We start from the raw sequence: 17322 nt of genomic DNA on the forward strand, positions 1-17322 counted from the left end.
GATGCTAGGGCTGTGCTACCCAAGCTAAACCTTTAGCAATGCTGGTAGTGACTAACTCGCCCCTCTTACCCAGTTGTTTAACATAACAACAGAATCTGGCTCTGATTCATGGACACCTCACTTTCCCATGAGCAACACCTATAACACACAACATACAAAGCCCCCTCATATCTTGGCAAATATAGAAACTGTATGATCATTTAATTTGAATAACTAAAAGTCAACCATGGATCTTGTTTCCTATTCATCCTGAATGTATTTCTGTTCCAGTGAAATTCTGAAAACAGTTAAGTAAATAGTAAATGTTTCTACACCTCACATTCACATTAAGGCTCATGAATCATGAGTAACAACACAGAAGGGTCCTTGTGATGATTTACTTTTTAATCATGATTTTAATTGATACAGGGAGACTGCATCACTGAGGTCCAGCACCAACCCTTTGATTAATGTTGTAGTTGATGAGTACTAAGAGCTTTTTCAGAAAGCCAAGCTCAAAGAGTAGTCAACACACACACTGAAGCTATTTAATCTGTTAAATGTATCTTTTTATTTTGTTGTCTCATCAAAGATGACCAACACAGAACTTTACTTTAATTTCAAACATTTTTTTTCAATGCATCTACTCATTAAGTTTCTAGTTTTCCTTGAATCAGAGCCGGTTCATTAGCCGTATGTGATTAGCAGCTCTCTCCCTGTGTGCGGATGTGTGACTGAGAGGCTGGTGTGTAGGAGTGTGCAAAGCCTCAGTTTAGCAGTTGTATATTTGGAAACAAGCGCAAAAATAATGATATCTGTGAATGGGGGAAAAAAATAAAATGTAATGGAAGATGGTTGAAGTGATTAATTGAGGACTGTGATGCCAAAGCAGAATGCTGCTGATGTGAGAGCCACCGAAATACCGCATTTCACACTCGACAACTAAAATAAACTGGTCCTCAGAAGAGACTGGTTTATTTATTCTTGGTGTGTTCTATTATTTCAGCTCACCTGACATTTGTTTTTGAAGTTGGAGTTAGATCACAGGCCCTTTAATTTGCCAAAGGCGCCTTGTTGTGTGGTTACTTATCTACAGTGTATGTCTGAAAAGATCTGCTGTGTTGTATCTGTCATCACCACTCCATTGTAACCACTGGCCCGTCCCAGTTGGTCACCATGGATGGCCTCCATGTTGTCTTCTATTGGCTGGATTCTCTGGGTGAAACCTGGTTTTTGGTCACATTATTGCTTTTGTGTGTTTCTCACTGTCTGTCATTTCATGTCCTCCTCACATTCCTCCTCCTCCTCCTCCTCTCTCTTGTCTCTCTCTCTCTGTCTCTTCCCCGTCAGTCAGACTTGCAAATTCTCTGACTTTACTGGCCGTCCATCAACTTTTCAAAACAAACACAGATTTATCTTTTCTTATCTCCTTTCTTCAGTAAATAGTAGAATTGGAAGCAAGAAATCCACAAACATACCTTTCATTGTGCAAACAAATTGAAAATAACTTTTTCTTTTTAATTGGATCTTTTTGATTCACATTGGGCACCACCAAATATACTTATTTGTTGTCAACAAGAACAGACAAATAGGGAAGAACTGTCAAAAGGAGACAAAGAAAAGAAAGGGAAGGGGCCGTGATTGTGACCCTCCCATCATGTGCTGTTCCAGTGTCAGTCACAGAGTTGTCATTCCAAGCCTTCATATGATTCTCCTCGCATCTCTCTTATCCCTCCTCCTAGTGTCTGGTTAGGTTGACCGTGATCACCCAAAAGCAGATCTTCTCCTCTGAAAATAAGGTTACTCATTTCTCCTCCTGTGGAATGTGTAATGCCCCTGCACGGATATCTTCTCTCTCACATTGTTTTGCTTGTCACTACTACTTGTCTCCTATTTTCCAGACTTGAATTAAAAAAAAAAAAAAAAAACGCATAACAGTGTCACAGAATGTCGCGGACCAGTCCTTTTTGATAAACTGCTTAGCTCTGGCTTGCGCATGACTGAATGTGCGTGCATCTATCTTGGCATCAGTGAGTGTTCTCGTAACCAAAACAAGATATGATGAAGCTAATCACGTTGACCAAGTTAACATCCATCCAGACCCGGCAACTAAATGTTCCATTATGCTAAGCTAAACATTGACACTTGAGTCTGCAGCAGTTCCCTCAAAGCAAACCATGCATAGTGACTTACTTCCCTTGTGCTCTTCCTCTCCAACAACGACGCGCCCACTACAGGCATCAACGTGCACACAGCTGATCCTTCAGCTACCGTATATGACAAGAGTAAAGTGTAATTGTGAAACCAGTGAAATGGAGAGATGCTATGTTTGGATCAGTCATGTCACTTTAACTTATTTACTATTGTTTGGATTAAGTGGAATCATCCCTTAATATCATGAAAACCAGCTGTAGGGCCCCTTTCTAGCAGTCAGTCAATTTGATCTCAATCGATTCCCTCTTTGATGAGGCCAAATTAGTGTAGACACTAAACAATGAACTCAATGTTGATGCCAGTTGTGGGTGTGGTCCATCACAGCGCTGTGTTTTTGTGTTCAGATCCATTGCTATCTTCATGACTAGTGTCACCGTTACTTGTCGCAGGCCTTGGCCAGTATGAGTTTGAACACCCAACCCATTCTGAACCTGGAGAAGTTCCAGGAAGGTCAGGAGCTGCCTCTGCTCCCGCCTGGACGAGACAAAGCCTCACCGTCCTCCACCGAGTTCAATCCTCTCATTTACGGCAATGACGTGGATTCTGTGGACGTGGCCACCAGGTAAGCCTCGCATATCCATCCACTGTCCGTCACCGGCTGTGGACCCTGACGTCAAGTTGTACAAACCTGAAGAAATATTAGAAGAAAAACAAAGAAATGTTAAAGGGATAGTTCAAAATTTTGGCAAATTGGCCCTATTGCCATAATCCCTATAGTTTTAAGAGTAGGTTCGTTACCTTCAATTGTCGGTGCAAGCTATTTTTAGAACGCAGAGCAGAGCCGCGAGCTGCTCAGAGCTACGCTATGGAGGCTAATGGGATTTCTTGGTTTCCCTCATCAAACTCATCAACACAATCCAACAACTCCAAAACGCTCTCGTGGACAAATTGTGACCTGCACATTCACCATGCTATGAGATGATAACGGAACGTTACAAGACAGAGTTGGTAGCGTAGCTCTGAGCAGCTTGCAGCTCTGCTCCACCGTTCTAAAAATAGCTTGCACCGACAGTTAAAGCAGAAGTAAGCAGAATTTTTGTGTTAATACAAGTCTTAAATAGTTATATCTTCCGACGGCAATCACTTACATAGAGTGTTTGGTCTGAGACACGGGTCTGTCAGTCACTCTGCTCTGCTGTAAGCCCAGGAGAAAACTTTTCTTGTATCCTACAACCTTTATCCAAAGAGGAGGGAGAACGACGTGAAGGGCTGTGTGTGCAGCCAAGGGATGCGTGTGAATGTGGTGACGTAGGGACAAGGACCAATAGATCCATGACGAGGGCGGGGGCTGCTAACTCCATCGGCTGACAAGAAGTTATGGTGCATTCAAGGCAACCCGTAAGTGTTTTTCCGACCTGTGAAGTTCACGGGTCGGAAGTTACTAGTGGCCGTTATAGTGACTTTCACAGGCAACAGGTCGGAAAAACACGAGTTACGGGTTGCCTGGAACGCTACTAAGTCATGACTTGAAGCCGTAACTTACGGTTTCAAAAGCCTGCCTGGAACGCAGCATTAGCCAAAACGACCGGATCGCTTACTTCTGCTTTAAAGGTAACGAACCTACGCCTAAAACTATAGGGATTATGGCAATGGGCCAATTTGCCAAAATGTTGAACTATCCCTTTAAACTGAAATAATTCCTTTGCCTCACAGGGTGGCCATGGTACGGTTCTTCAACTCGGCAAACGTTCTGCAGGGGTTCCAGATGCACACTCGCACCTTGCGTCTCTTCCCCCGGCCAGTGGTGGCTTTTCAGTCCACTTCTTTTCTCGCATCCCGGCCACGACGTTCCGGCTTTGCAGATAAACTTTCTCACACCCAGGCAGTCGAGTTCTACGGAGAGTGGGCCCTCAATCCCACCAACCTTGCCTTTCAAAGGATACATAACAGTAAGATTAATTTCAGAGGTCGACCAATAGTGGATTTTTTTAAAGGTCAATACAATAACGATAGTTTGGCGCAAGTAAAAGCTGCTTAATTGACTGATAGCCCATGAAAACAATGATGTTTTTTCTGAATGAACAATCTTAGATTTAATTTGAACTTAATTGAGTTCTATAGAATCCAAACTTTCCCTTGGTGCCTGCAGCTAAACAGGCTCCTCTCTCCCTCTCATACATACACATTGTTATTGTGTTTTTAATCGTTTCAGTTAGAAGATCTCTGCTTATCAGTTAAAAAATAAACAACATATCAACACACACAGACACACACACAGGGGTCATGGCAGAGTGGTGGGGTCAAGCTATAGTCATAGTTACTATAAATAAGAGAAATAAAACCAAGTAAAAAGCCCCAAACACACCTGATCAACCTGCAGAACCACAAACATGTAGAACGAGGTATTTTAATCTTCTTTCTGTCACAGTCACAGCCGCTGGTTCATCAACAGGATATGCAGACTTGTACAGAGAGCTCTGTGTATGTTGGCTAACTGTAACTTAGTTAGACACAAATGTAAAATGTGTCGAGCTCTGGTAAACTGATGCTGTGTGTGTGTGTGTTGGGGCCAGTGACACACACAGCATGCCCAACTGATTAATTGGTCGACCTCTAGTTCATTTAAAAGGATAATAGATGACATCTCATTGAAATATTATAAATATTAAACCCTGCACACTTGTGTTTCAGATGTGTTTGACCCCTCTTTAATTGGAGACAAGCCTAAGTGGTACGCACACCAGCTGCAGCCAGTGCTTTACAGAGTGTATGATGGAAGCTCCCAGCTGGTCGAAGCTATGGCCGGTCCCCTGGAGGACGAGGGCAACGAGTCCGATCCCACAGACAGGTTAAAAAATCCTTTTGTGCATAACAATCCAATTTAATCAGCGTACTTGAGTTCTTCTTGAGTTTATTTTATAATTTACTTTGGTGTAGTTTTGATTTTAATTTGATGTGTTGCAGTGGCAGCGACAGTGAGGCATACGACGACTCCAGCTCATCCTATTCCTCACTTGGAGACCTTGTGAGCGAGATGATCCAAGGTGACATCCAGGGAGACACACCAAGTGAGTTGTTTTGGGTAAAAGATGCACATTGACAGCATTCACCTGACTTTCCTCCTCATGATACCCAACTTTGATGTCTTAGGCTTGGACCCTCCGACCCACGCTGCACTTGGAGACGCTAGCGAGGTTGAGTTTCAGGACTTCCATGACTTCAGGGAAGGTCATGGCCCCGAGGGTCCGCCCAGTGGGGAAGGACCTGCTGAACCCTCTGATGGACAACCTCTTCGCTCAAGCTCCAGCACGACCGCTAGCTCAAGTCCCAGTACAATCATCCAGGGTGTCAACAATGTGTGTGGTCTTTACATTTAATGTCACATAATTTGCTTTTGGATTTTTTTTTACTTTACTTTTCTGCAAACTAAATTTCCCGATTTTGTTTTAGATGAGGTTGACTTTATTTATTCATAAACAAGTAATGCAACTTCATTTTCTTCTTTTTTTTAAGTATAGTTTTTGGGGCATTTTTGCCTTTAATTGATAGTTTTTAGTAGCCTGGCTAACACCAGACCTTATCTCAATGTAGATTGAGATTCGGTCTTGGAACCACCCGTTAATTTTTTGTATTTGAGGCGTGGTTAAAGAAAGCCCAGAGCTGTTTATTGGGCGCTACGAATGTCTCAAATGTGTCTGTACCTAGCTTATAGCCAGTCGTATCAATCATACCCGATGACATATGTAGAGCGACAGAAATCTGATGAGGAAAAAAACAATGGGTCGGAGAAATAATGGCGTCCACTGACCATTGCCGTTAGTGAAAAATAACCATGAGGAACGCCCGAGTCGACTGTAGCCTCTATATATGGGACGCCTGCTCTACTAGCTGAGCTAAACGACGCCCCGTAACTTTATTTCTAAAATGTATTAAAGTAAAGGAAACAATATTTATGAATCAATATTTATTGATGGTTAATCTGTGTGGTTGTGTTTTCAGGAGCAGGGGGAACCACCTGAACTTGAAGCATCAGCAAGTGCTGCTTTACAGAACCCTGTCCCCGGATTGGCCAGTCAGCCATTCCTCAGGCCTACAGCTGATGCAGGCCTGGTGGACCCAGCCAACAAAAAGCAAGAGTATGATAACCCATACTTTGAGCCTCAGTACGGCTTCCCCTCAGAGGATGACCCTGATGCAGAAGAGCAAGTGGAGTCATACACCCCTCGATTCAACCAGAACCTCAATGGCAACAAGTGTGTTAAACTTGTTCATCACTTGAATGAATGCATTATCATCATTCAAATGGGCTCTCTGACCAACCATGCAATGTCCTCTATCAAAACCGAGCATGTCAAATTAACTCTCTCCATTCATGGTGGTCTTGAATCTTTGGTGGTGTGATGCTGTGGTATGGTGTGAGTGCGCGAGTTTCCCATGTAGTACGCATTTGCATTCTGGATGTTTCTGTATGTTTCTGTTTGTTTCTGTGTGTGTGTGTGTGCCATATGGTAATGTCTTTGTGGTCATTCCTTTAGGGTGCCGCGTCCGTTACGTCCCAGTAGCCTGAGGCTCCCAGGAGAGTCTGATGGGGAGGGAGACTCCCGTAACAGCTCGCCAAACTCCACCATTTCCAACAGCAGCAACGATGGATTTGGAGGACTCATGTCCTTCGCCAGTAAGAATACTTGACATTCATTTGGTTTCTTTTCAGCGAGGTGCAGGTTATGTAATGTGGAAAATGGGTTGATTTATGTAGATGAAGAGCAAGCGGAGCTCAAAAACCTCCTAAAACAAGTCCTCTCATATTCAGACCTGCCTTCTAATCCAGAGTGTACAGTGAGCACCGTATCAACTGAGATTAGCAAATTATATGAACAGCCATTATATTGTACTGTTATTGATTCTAACACCAAAGCAGAAGATTAAGTGCTCGTTTACATTTTAAAGTGGCTTTTTATATTTTTTATATTTAAATGGACTTGGACTTGGATTCCTCAGATAACCAGATGCAGAAGTCCTAAATGCATGCTGATGTTATGGATTTGTGAAAAGACACCTCTACACAAACATTGTGTTGTCAAAGGATATTCTTATATCTTTGTATTTTTCCACCCTAATACAAAATCAGTGATGAGTTTGGTAGATGGGTTATAGTATGTTTTTTTCATGTGACATCTTTGATTTCTGAATTAACTTTTCTAGTCTATTGTATGTATTTTAAACTGGTACTTGGTATTTAGCACTGCGCTCTTCATTTTTCTACAGCTGGAGCTGTTGTTTTTTGTTACCAGAGACCGCTTCATCACCATTTTCATTTATTTATTTGAAGGATGAATAATATGAATTGTAATACCTTTTTTTGCTTTAGCTTGATCCCTTTTATTCTGCCTTTCATCTAATTGATATGGTTGCTACTCTCTACCACTGTAGGCAATCTGTACAAGAACCACGGCACCAGTTTCAGCCTGTCCAACCTTGCTCTCCCCAACAAGGCGGCGAGGGAGAAGGCAACACCTTTCCCCAGCCTGAAAGGTAGGACCATACAGCCAATCTGACCACTTGTACATCTGTAGCTGTCCTTCATGAAGCTGGTGTTTCTGTCACCTTATTGTCTTTTCCAGTTGCTCAGTGCTGTGTCGAGGGCAAAAAAAAAGAAATGCTAAAAATGTTTTGTTTAGAACACACAGGTGCTACAGTAGGGAGAGTCACTCACTCCTCACTCACTCTTTTTATCACTGGCTTCATGTTTGCAGTCATGAACCTCTCTTAAAGAGCCATTTTTATTGCTATTTATCACACTAACTCATCAAATCATTCAAACACCACAATTTTAATCATCATATTCAATCTAGTCTCAAACTCATATAAATTCACAAACTCTAACTAGTCAGATGTTTAAAACAAAATCAACCTTACCCAATGTACACTTGTCTAAACAGAAAAGCACTAAAATATTTAAATTCATTAAGTGTTCTTATTTTACTGTCTGTTCTTCTCTGCCTTTTTAATTTTTTTCCATATGATCTGTTGGGATAAAAGAATATTTTGATTTTGATATTGAGGAGGAAATGGAGCAAGCAGGTTTGTAGAGTTGTTTTTATGGCCTGACTTTCTTCCCTCTGGATTGCCAAAAACATATGGCACTATTTAAAGGAGAATATTGAGGATATAGCAGAGTTTTTCTTTCAGGAGCCATAACAGGAAAATCCACCCAAAAACAGACTTCAGATTTGTTGGGGCCTTTATGATTTTGATGATTTTTTTATTCATCAGTTAAATTTTATTTTATTGATTAATTTCTCCTCATTTCAAACCCCTTACCATTAACCATTGGCTGGCGGTGTAGCATGTGCTCAGACACACCAACATTGGTACCAGTGTGTGTCCAGGTATCATTTGGGAGCAGAAAACATGTGGCACGGCAGGTTTCCTTTTCCATGTGAGAAGAGAGAGTGAGCAATCTGCAGGGCCTCGGATATCAAACTCAATCCATCTGCAGTTGATGCTTAAATTCAGTTGTTTATCGAAGTCTTACCTGTTATAAACACTCTGTTAAATCTGCCATTCTTTGCTTAAGTTACAGAGTCAAATTTCCCTCAGGAATCTAGTTATCTTAATGGTGATTATGGTGAAGAATTCTGTTTTGGCTGGATTTTCACCTAAACTGAGAGAAAAACCAGGTGGAGCATGGTGATCTAACTCAATAGCTCCACACCACGTGGAATAGCTGCCATAGAAACTGTTCTGTTCCTTTGATTATGATGTGTTTTGTCTTTGTCGTTCAGATGACCCTGACAGCCCGGGTATGTTACGTCTGGTGTGATAGTGTTTTCTAGACCTCCCCACCTCTAACTAGGCTTTTCCTTAACCTTGGAGTGACCTATTCCTACCTTGCACCCTGTGTCTCAGCATAGGGCCTAAGATAGAAGACACCTTTAGTGTCATTCGTGTACATCCATGCCTTCCCCTCTGTCCCTTCACCATTCCTCTGTGTGTGACTGGTGGGAGTCTTTTTGATGCATTACGATGCACACATACAGACTCACTGGATTTCATCGTGTGGCATCTGCACATCCCTACTAAGCAGGATGTTCAGTCTGGTTATAACTGCATTTACATAATTAATGTTTTAATGTGGTTTACACTCTGTGTATCTGAATGGAGTTCACAGAAAGATCTGTTCTCAGTCAAAGCGGTTTATTTCCCACCTGCCTCCTGACTCTCACGTGTTTTTTGCCTTGCTTGCTTGTTTTGGTGGCTTCCATTGTTGAGTGTGTCCTTTCCCCTTTTTGCGGTCACTGATTTTTTTTTTTACAAAAACAGTGAAGATTACAGATTTCGTAACAAAGTATTTTATTCTGTATCATGATGATCATTTCTGTTTTTTTTTTGCGCTCTGTCTTGTGATACATCATGCTTAAACTCCTCCAGTCATTTGCTTTCCATTCCCATTGTTGAAATGGAGTATTCACATCAGCCTACTGTATATACAACAACGTAGAGCTATTACAGCTCCTACTTGATACTGTAAATGTTAGACATGGCATCTGTCATCTTTTCAAACACTTTCAGGACTGATACCATCATCAGTACATATTGTATTTTTGTCTTTTCTGTCTGCCCTTTTTTTCTTTTTCTATTTTCTTTCTCTGTTTTGGCGCCATGTTGAGTGTGCATGTGTGATATGGGTTGATGTTCAGACTGGTTGTGTCTGGGCCGGTGTCCCTCTCTCTGTCCACCTTTTTCGCGGCACTAATTCTGGGTTCTGTGTGCAGTATTTGGGCTAAATTCTCTAATGGAGATTATTACTGAGGCCGGCCCGGGGAGCGGAGAAGGTGGGTTCTGCCCTTTTTATCGAGTGAGCTGCATGCTTCTCCAAGCCAGTCAACTACATCTCCCAGCATCCCCCTCTTGTCTTTTCCTCATTCCAGTCACCGTGTGTGCCATCAAAAGATCCAGTGGAGCATTGAGTCTGTTTTTATCACGCCGCCATTCATAGTGACTGTTCCCTATCCTCAGACTAACTGTTTTTTTCACTCCACTGTATGTTTAGTCTTATTTATTTAAAACCAGCTTTATCACAAGCCAGCTTCAAAGGGATTAGGGGAAAAGATATAACCTAGATCCAACATCACAGGGAAAAGTGAGACAATACATGATGCAACAAATAGCCACAGGGAAGCAAATGAAGCATGAGACAGAGGAGACAAGGATGTTGGAGTTGCAGAGTAAGAATAGAATAGACTAAGCCGATCTGCCCACATGCATTGTTTGTCATTATCTTCACGTCCTTTATGCTCCCACAGAGTAGAAAATGGGGTTGGGCCTAATCAAGCTTTAATTGTGCCAGGCACAATGAGCGGTGACAGCAGTGAAATTATGCAAATTATCTCAATTTAACTAATAAAAATTCACTTTTATCATAAGTTGATTTCTGAGACACTGGTTGTTGTACTGTATAACGGCGCTGCAGTCAAGTCTCCTCCAAATCGATGACGCACTTAAACCGACACCTTTCTGACATTGAACATTTGAACCTTCGTGAAGGAGGATTTATTGCAGGGGCTTCTGGATTATGCTGCATTAGCTTTAGCTCCGACATTTTGTCTGTTTCAAAGGAGTTTCAGGTTGGGTTGGGGGAGGAGAGGCTGTCGCTGTCAGAGAGCTATCCAGGTACTTTAGGTAGTTGTTTTGAATAATTACAACGGCACTGAAACAGAACACGTTACCGAAAGAAATGCACGGTGCTGTGAGTCAGAATGGGATATTCCTCTTTTTTTATTAAAGTGTGTTCCCGCTGTCTCTCTCTCTTACACTGTGGAGTTCAGGGTCAGATTTGATCTCTGGTGTCACATCCACGAGGTAGATTTACTTTTTTGAAAGATGTAACTTGACATTGAGCCTCACAGTATTACAGACAGAATGTACCTACTGGTTAAAAACAGCCTTCAGCAAACCAATCAGCAGCAGAGAGACACAAAAGAGGGAGAGGAGGAAAGGGACCTTTTTTATATAAAAATAATCATTGTGGTGAATAGAAAAGTTTATCGAGTTTAAAGTTTGCTTTGCTGCTTTCATTTAGCTAGACATGATATAACAAATCATTTCTCTAAGAGGATGTCCATCTGTAGTTTCAATCTAGCCTTTATATTCACTTTAACCTTCCTCTCTTGCAGAACAGGGAGACACAGATGAATGTATAAATGAATAAATCTATGAAGTGGAATCTAGGTTGGTTCCAGAAAATACACAAATCAGACAGCTCATAGCTTTGCTACCACACACACACAAATAAGTGGAGAATGAAATGCCCAAAAGAACATTACAAACGGTGCAGGAAACTGTGTCTTAGAGCTTTGAATCACATGCAATACATACACCCTGTTCTCTGTCAGCTGGGAGCACTGAAGAACTTCTAAATAGTTCCCTGGATCATGTTTCCATCCAGAACAGGCTCTGTGTTGCTGTGCACATGAAAAGCCCATTTCACCATCTCACCAAACAAACATTACCAGAGCTAGTTATCCAGCCTTCAGCTGCAGATGGATGGTACTCCACGTCTTCCTTCCATCTGCAGCACTACCATTGCTGTGCAGTGCAGAATCAGTCCCATTGTCACATAAATATGGCAGCCTAGCTGAGATGGAGAACTTATACCTGTAGGTGACATTAGAAGAGTTAATTTATTGAGTTTTAGGCATCTGTCTCCAGCAGCAGCTTTTAACCCAGAGGAGAACTTAATCATGGGTGTCACATCCACATGGGAGCTTAATGCCACAGGGGATAGAGGAGTAAGCAGGAGAAATGTCACACGTGCACTCGAAATGGGATGAGACATTTTCCATATTTTATTATCAGTCATTTTTATAGCTGTGACTGCGAATGACTGTCTAGTTTGACTCATAAGTGTCACGATTAATTCTTCAGATTTTCAGCTTGGTGAGGTCAGATCAGGGGTAAAATCTGACTGATGATGATGTGACACAGATTCCTTGAATGCCGCTGATCTGCTGAGCTTCTTATTGTGGGGCCACTGCAACAGCAGCAGCCGTGACCATCCCATCTTCATGAACGTGACATCCCAGCAGCTTAAATCTTAAGTAACTGTGCATCATGGATGTGGGGAATTATTGGTGTTGGAATAAAAGCTAATCTGTAGTCCTAGAGCCCCGCCAGCAGCAGTAGTCATCAATAGATCTCCACTGTCACCTAAAACTGACAGTAACTACAGTAAATGACAGTTGTCGGATCAGAAAAGCTGTTTGTGGTTTTCATTCTTGCGTGCCTTAGAGATTCAGAAGATGGAGATATTGTGAACTCATCCTAGCGTTATGTTTGTCTTTTACATGTTTGGTCATTATCACAGTGTAGGGTAGTGGAGCTGTGGATCACTGAACTGCTTGGATTTCTCAGCTGCTTTACAGTATTGTGGTGATGGTGGATGTGGTTTAGGTCCGACTCAATGAGTTGAAGAGATTAAGCCCCGGTGTTGACTCAGAATCAGTCGTCCTTTAACGGTTTACAGACTAAACCTCTGCCACCGAGGAGCGAGGGGAAGAAGAGGTCACGATGTTTGATTAAGTGCTTTACCAGTCAATGGCCTGGATCTCAGTCCATGTGTTGGATTTCCTGCATGTCAGAAATTTTGATCAGCTGTTGGTTGTTTTGGTCGGTGGTCAATGGTCCAGTTACCAAAGTAATATTTTACTGACCACACATTTCGTACATATCTGTAGCTTTATAATTCATTTTTCTTACTATTCATAATAGTTGCACAAAGTAATGGTATTGAAAGGAATCTAATGTCTCTACAATATAAAAAAAAACAGTCACCATAATTGCCAGCTTCACTTAAAGGGATAGTTCAACATTTTGGCAAATTGACCCATTTCCATAATCCCTATAGTTTTAGCAGTAGGTTCGTTACCTTTAATTGTCAGTGCAAGCTGTTTTTAGAACGCGAAGCAGAGCCGCAAGCTGCTCTTGGAACTGTACGAGATGGAGTTGTTTTCGAGGTAAATTCATGCAAAACCGCTGATGGGCGTTCCTATCTAGGGCAGTTTTTCGGCAAGCAGTCTCTGCATTTACTTCTAAAACAACTCTGTCTCGTAACGTTCTGTTATTATCTCATAGCCTGGTGAAGGTGCAGGTCACAACTTGTCCATGGGGAGCGTTTTGGAGTTGTTGGATTGTTTTTTTGATGAGTTTTGATGTGGGAAACCAAGAAATCCCATGAGCCTCCGTAGCGTAGCTCTGAGCAGCTCGCGGCTCTGCTCCGCCGTTCTAAAAATAGCTTGCACTGACAATAGGGTAAAGGTAACAAACCTACTGCTATGACTATAGGGACTATGGAAATGGGCCAATTTGCCAAAATGTTGAACTATCCCTTTAATGCTGGATTCATATAGATTGGTTTGGGTCAAGTCAAATGAGCGAGTAAACAAATAGACTTGTATTAACATATCGTGCCTCTTTAATTATTAAATGATAATATAACAAAAGGATTGACCCAACCCCAGCAGCAGTGTATTATAAAGAACCAGCCTGTGACCTTCAGTCGTAGCTCATCATCCTCTCATCTCTTTATTTTCCTTCATGCATGATATCACTCATTTAGCTGCTGTACAGGCTCTCCTCTGTCTGACCTCACATCTCTCTGCTGCTAATGTGTGATGCCACCACCAAGAGCACCATTTGGACTCCTGTGTGTGCGTGTGTGTGTGTGTGTGTGTGTACACACCATGTCTCTGTTTTTGTCCTTCACCTCTCAATAATAGGCTCTAGCAGCCCCAGTAATGTGTCTGTTCAGCAGTAGATAACCTTCAGTAGATTCCAGGTGTCTGTCCTCTTCATAACCTGATGAAAACTGCTTTCTTCTTTATTTGACCTGGTAGCTTTGATAAGAAGCGTCCTGCCCCGGTTTATACTTCCTGACGAGCGAGTGCCTTTGTGTGTCCAGTTCTCTTGTACCGAGTGCTCTTCTGTCTAGTGATCCAGTAGCCGACAGTTAATGTTTTGATGTTGTAGTTGTCTTGCCTCCGGGGCGTTCAGAAACGTCATTGTGTTTTTCGCTTTTTCTTCCAGGCGCGCGTGCACCAAGAGCGCTTGTGGACCAGAAGTCTTCAGTCATCAAGCACAGTCCAACAGTAAAGAGAGAGTCTCCCTCTCCACAGGGTCGAGTCAACAACACAAGGTAATGGAACATGGAAAGACATATTATATATATTATAGGATTTATTGTGTTGTCCTAATTGTCAGGGTTTAGGGTTAGAATTGTAGCTGTGAACTAGTGATGTGCGATACCACTGATTTTCATCCCGATCCGATACCAAATAAAACCAAAGGTGATATTGCCAATACCGATGCATTTTACAAAAGCTTCATGTATAAGGAGGGGGGAAACAAAAAAACAGACAGTTTCAAATTATAGTTTTGCAATGACACTTAAACACAGACAACCTTTCTTTGGTTAAACATTAAATGCAAAGGTGTAACCATGGTATGTGGGAAAGTGCACTTCCCACAATTCTATGGCCATAATATATGAAAATTTGTTAATTTAGAGCGTAGTTTTGAGGACTACATTGACCATTTGAATTCACATTTAAAGGAATAGTCTGAAATTTCTCTGAGGTAGCAGCGAATAAATCACAGGTTATATTTCTTTCTTACTTTTTTTTCAAGAATAACATCCAAACTTTAATCCTGCTGCTCTCATTAGGTCTATGAGTTGAGACGTGTGTGCAGATTAATTTACACAACCATAGTTCGCCTTAGAGGTGGAAGCAGATGTAGTCCCTTCCAACCGGCGGGGGATAGGTCCTGTAAATAGCAAAATAATTGTCTACTGTCATAAAAATAAAAAAAAATAAAAAAATAGTTGTTAACCTCAAATAAGTGCAGACTGGTGATGGTATCGATATTTTCTTATGAGTATCGATCCTAAAACAGACCCGTTTGGTATTGGAAGTACGGATACTTGAGTATCGATCCGCACTACTGTGAACTTCTCTACTTTTTGTCGAATGTAACTGAATACGTGTGTTCAATGTCACTCAGCGAGAATCAGCAGTTCTTGAAGGAGGTGGTGCAGAGCGTGCTGGACGGTCAGGGGGTCGGCTGGCTCAACATGAAAAAAGTGCGCCGCCTGCTGGAGAACGAGCAGCTCCGCGTCTTCGTGCTGAGCAAACTGAACAGAGCCGTCCAGTCGGAGGAGGACGCCAGACAGGAGATCATACGTGATGTGGTGAGACGCACACGTGTGAAATGCACATTTACAAACTGGACTCACGCACTCACCACATTTATTTCAGGATTCACATCTGTTTAATCCAGTGGTTTCCAACCTTTTTTGGCTCGTGACCACATTTTGACATCACAAATTTCTGGCGGCCGTCAATCAAGATGCGCCTGCTCAGATATTTTTATATGCTGCATTTTATTTGAACTCTATTTATATTCAAGAAAGTGCTTGGTGTTTTGAATCATAATTTTAAAAAGAACAATAGTTAGTTAAAAAAATATTTTTATCAGTAAACTTTTTTTTTTATCAATTACTAGACATTTCAGGTGACCCCATTTGAATTCCAGGCGACCCCACATGGGGTCCGGACCCCTAGGTTGAAAAACACTGGTTTAATTCTTGTTACCCTGTCCCGTCTGCAGGAGGTGAGCAGGAAGGTGTACAAAGGCATGCTGGACATCTTGAAGTGCACCGTTTCCAGTCTGGAGCACTCGTACACCAACGCAGGCCTGGGAGGAATGGCCAGTGTCTTCAGCTTACTGGAAATAGCACGCACACATTATCAGACCAAAGGTACGTCACCTGTGTTTGGCACAGGAATCAGTTTAAAGCTGGATTGTGTGATTTAAAAAAAAAAAAAAAAATTATTGGAAGTTGATCTTTATGTTGCTGTTGCCTTTCTAAGACGACGGGCCTGTGCTACTTCCTCTTTGCACTGTGTTTCTATGAAGCTTTAAGCCGCATGTAAGACGTTGACACAAAACATTAACTGTAACCTTTTAGATCTCCTCACTGTTCTCCCTTCTCTGTCTAACACTGTTAACCCTCTCCCACTTTAAACCTCCTCCTATTTTCTTTGCAACTGTAATTCTGATGAACTCTGTCTCTGGCCCCTTAACTCTGGTGACTTGGTAGACCCAGAAAAGCGCAAGCGAAGCCCCACAGACAGTGCTGGCAGCCCGGGGAGTAAAGAGAGTCCGTCCGGTCGCATGGAGACCGCCAGACCTCAGGGCCTTCTGAATATCCCCCACCTGCAGCTGCCGCACCACGCAACGGGCAAAGGAGCCCGCCATTTTGATACCCGGAGTCTGAACGAGGAGAACTTTATTGCCTCGATTGGTGTGTACACCACTCCAGCCCCGGTTGCATGTGCACTGTGAGATACCCCCCTCCCCTCCCTTACCTCCCCCACCTTGTCCCTTACAAGCTCATCAACCTTGAATCCAGTCCCCCACCCTCTCCTCCAACCGTCTCCAAGAAAGACCCCCCCCTCACTTGTCCCAGACAGATTCTTGCAGGTGTTAAAATATTCCACACACTTTTGGCTGAAATGTTACTCCTCTGATAGAAAACAGAAGATTTTCAAAAATCGATTTCAAAATCAGAAAATCTAAATTCAGTTTCTTGGTTCCGATACGTCGTGGATATGAAGTGGCCTTAAAAAGTGTCTGGAATATTTCCCTGTCTTTCAGCCTGGACTTGCGTGTTTGTCTCCCCCCTTCCCTCCAACATCTGTGCCCCCTGTTTGCCTCCTCTCTGGAGTTCTGTTGTCAGCCTCTTAGCACCTTGACTGCATGTCTTTGTTTTGGTCTACCAAACCTAAATCTGCAGTAGTGGACGAGGGAAAACCAGAGGTATGCGCATTGGTAGTCAAATCGGTGCTTGTCCGTGCCTTTACTGCAGGTTTCTGCGAGGCGTGCTCTAGAAAACGTCAGCTCCTTTTGCTCTCAGCATGGAGGGTGGAAGCATCACTCCCCGGTAAACAGTCCCAGTAAAGAGACAAATTCCACCGCAGAAAGTGGTTTTTCCTATTGGTTGCCAAGGTTACAATTGGCCGAGAAAGTGCTTCGTAATCTCTTTATCACTTCATTTTCTGACAATTTTTTTCTGGGTCTGTATACGGGGGACACTTTGAGTCAACCACCTTGAACACCTCTCCTACCCGC

General features: G+C 42.4%; 1 protein-coding gene across 3 annotated transcripts in view; it reads left to right on the plus strand.

Annotated features, from left to right (window-relative positions):
• Nucleotides 1-17322, plus strand: part of madd (MAP-kinase activating death domain) — a 59960-nt gene that overhangs the window by 20276 nt on the left and 22362 nt on the right. For 2 of the 3 annotated variants that reach the window (XM_083998797.1, XM_083998799.1), the window contains exons 8-18: nt 2583-2755; nt 3847-4082; nt 4825-4981; nt 5098-5201; nt 5284-5489; nt 6133-6386; nt 6669-6808; nt 7564-7665; nt 14218-14326; nt 15193-15379; nt 15799-15949. In XM_083998797.1, the coding sequence (XP_083854923.1) occupies nt 2583-2755; nt 3847-4082; nt 4825-4981; nt 5098-5201; nt 5284-5489; nt 6133-6386; nt 6669-6808; nt 7564-7665; nt 14218-14326; nt 15193-15379; nt 15799-15949 (1819 nt within the window). The remainder of the gene's footprint in view (nt 1-2582; nt 2756-3846; nt 4083-4824; nt 4982-5097; nt 5202-5283; nt 5490-6132; nt 6387-6668; nt 6809-7563; nt 7666-14217; nt 14327-15192; nt 15380-15798; nt 15950-17322) is intronic. The other variant, XM_083998798.1, reaches the window with a different exon arrangement.

Source organism: Trachurus trachurus (assembly GCF_905171665.1).
Source record: "Trachurus trachurus genome assembly, chromosome: 3".
NCBI classification, from domain to species: domain Eukaryota; kingdom Metazoa; phylum Chordata; class Actinopteri; order Carangiformes; family Carangidae; genus Trachurus; species Trachurus trachurus.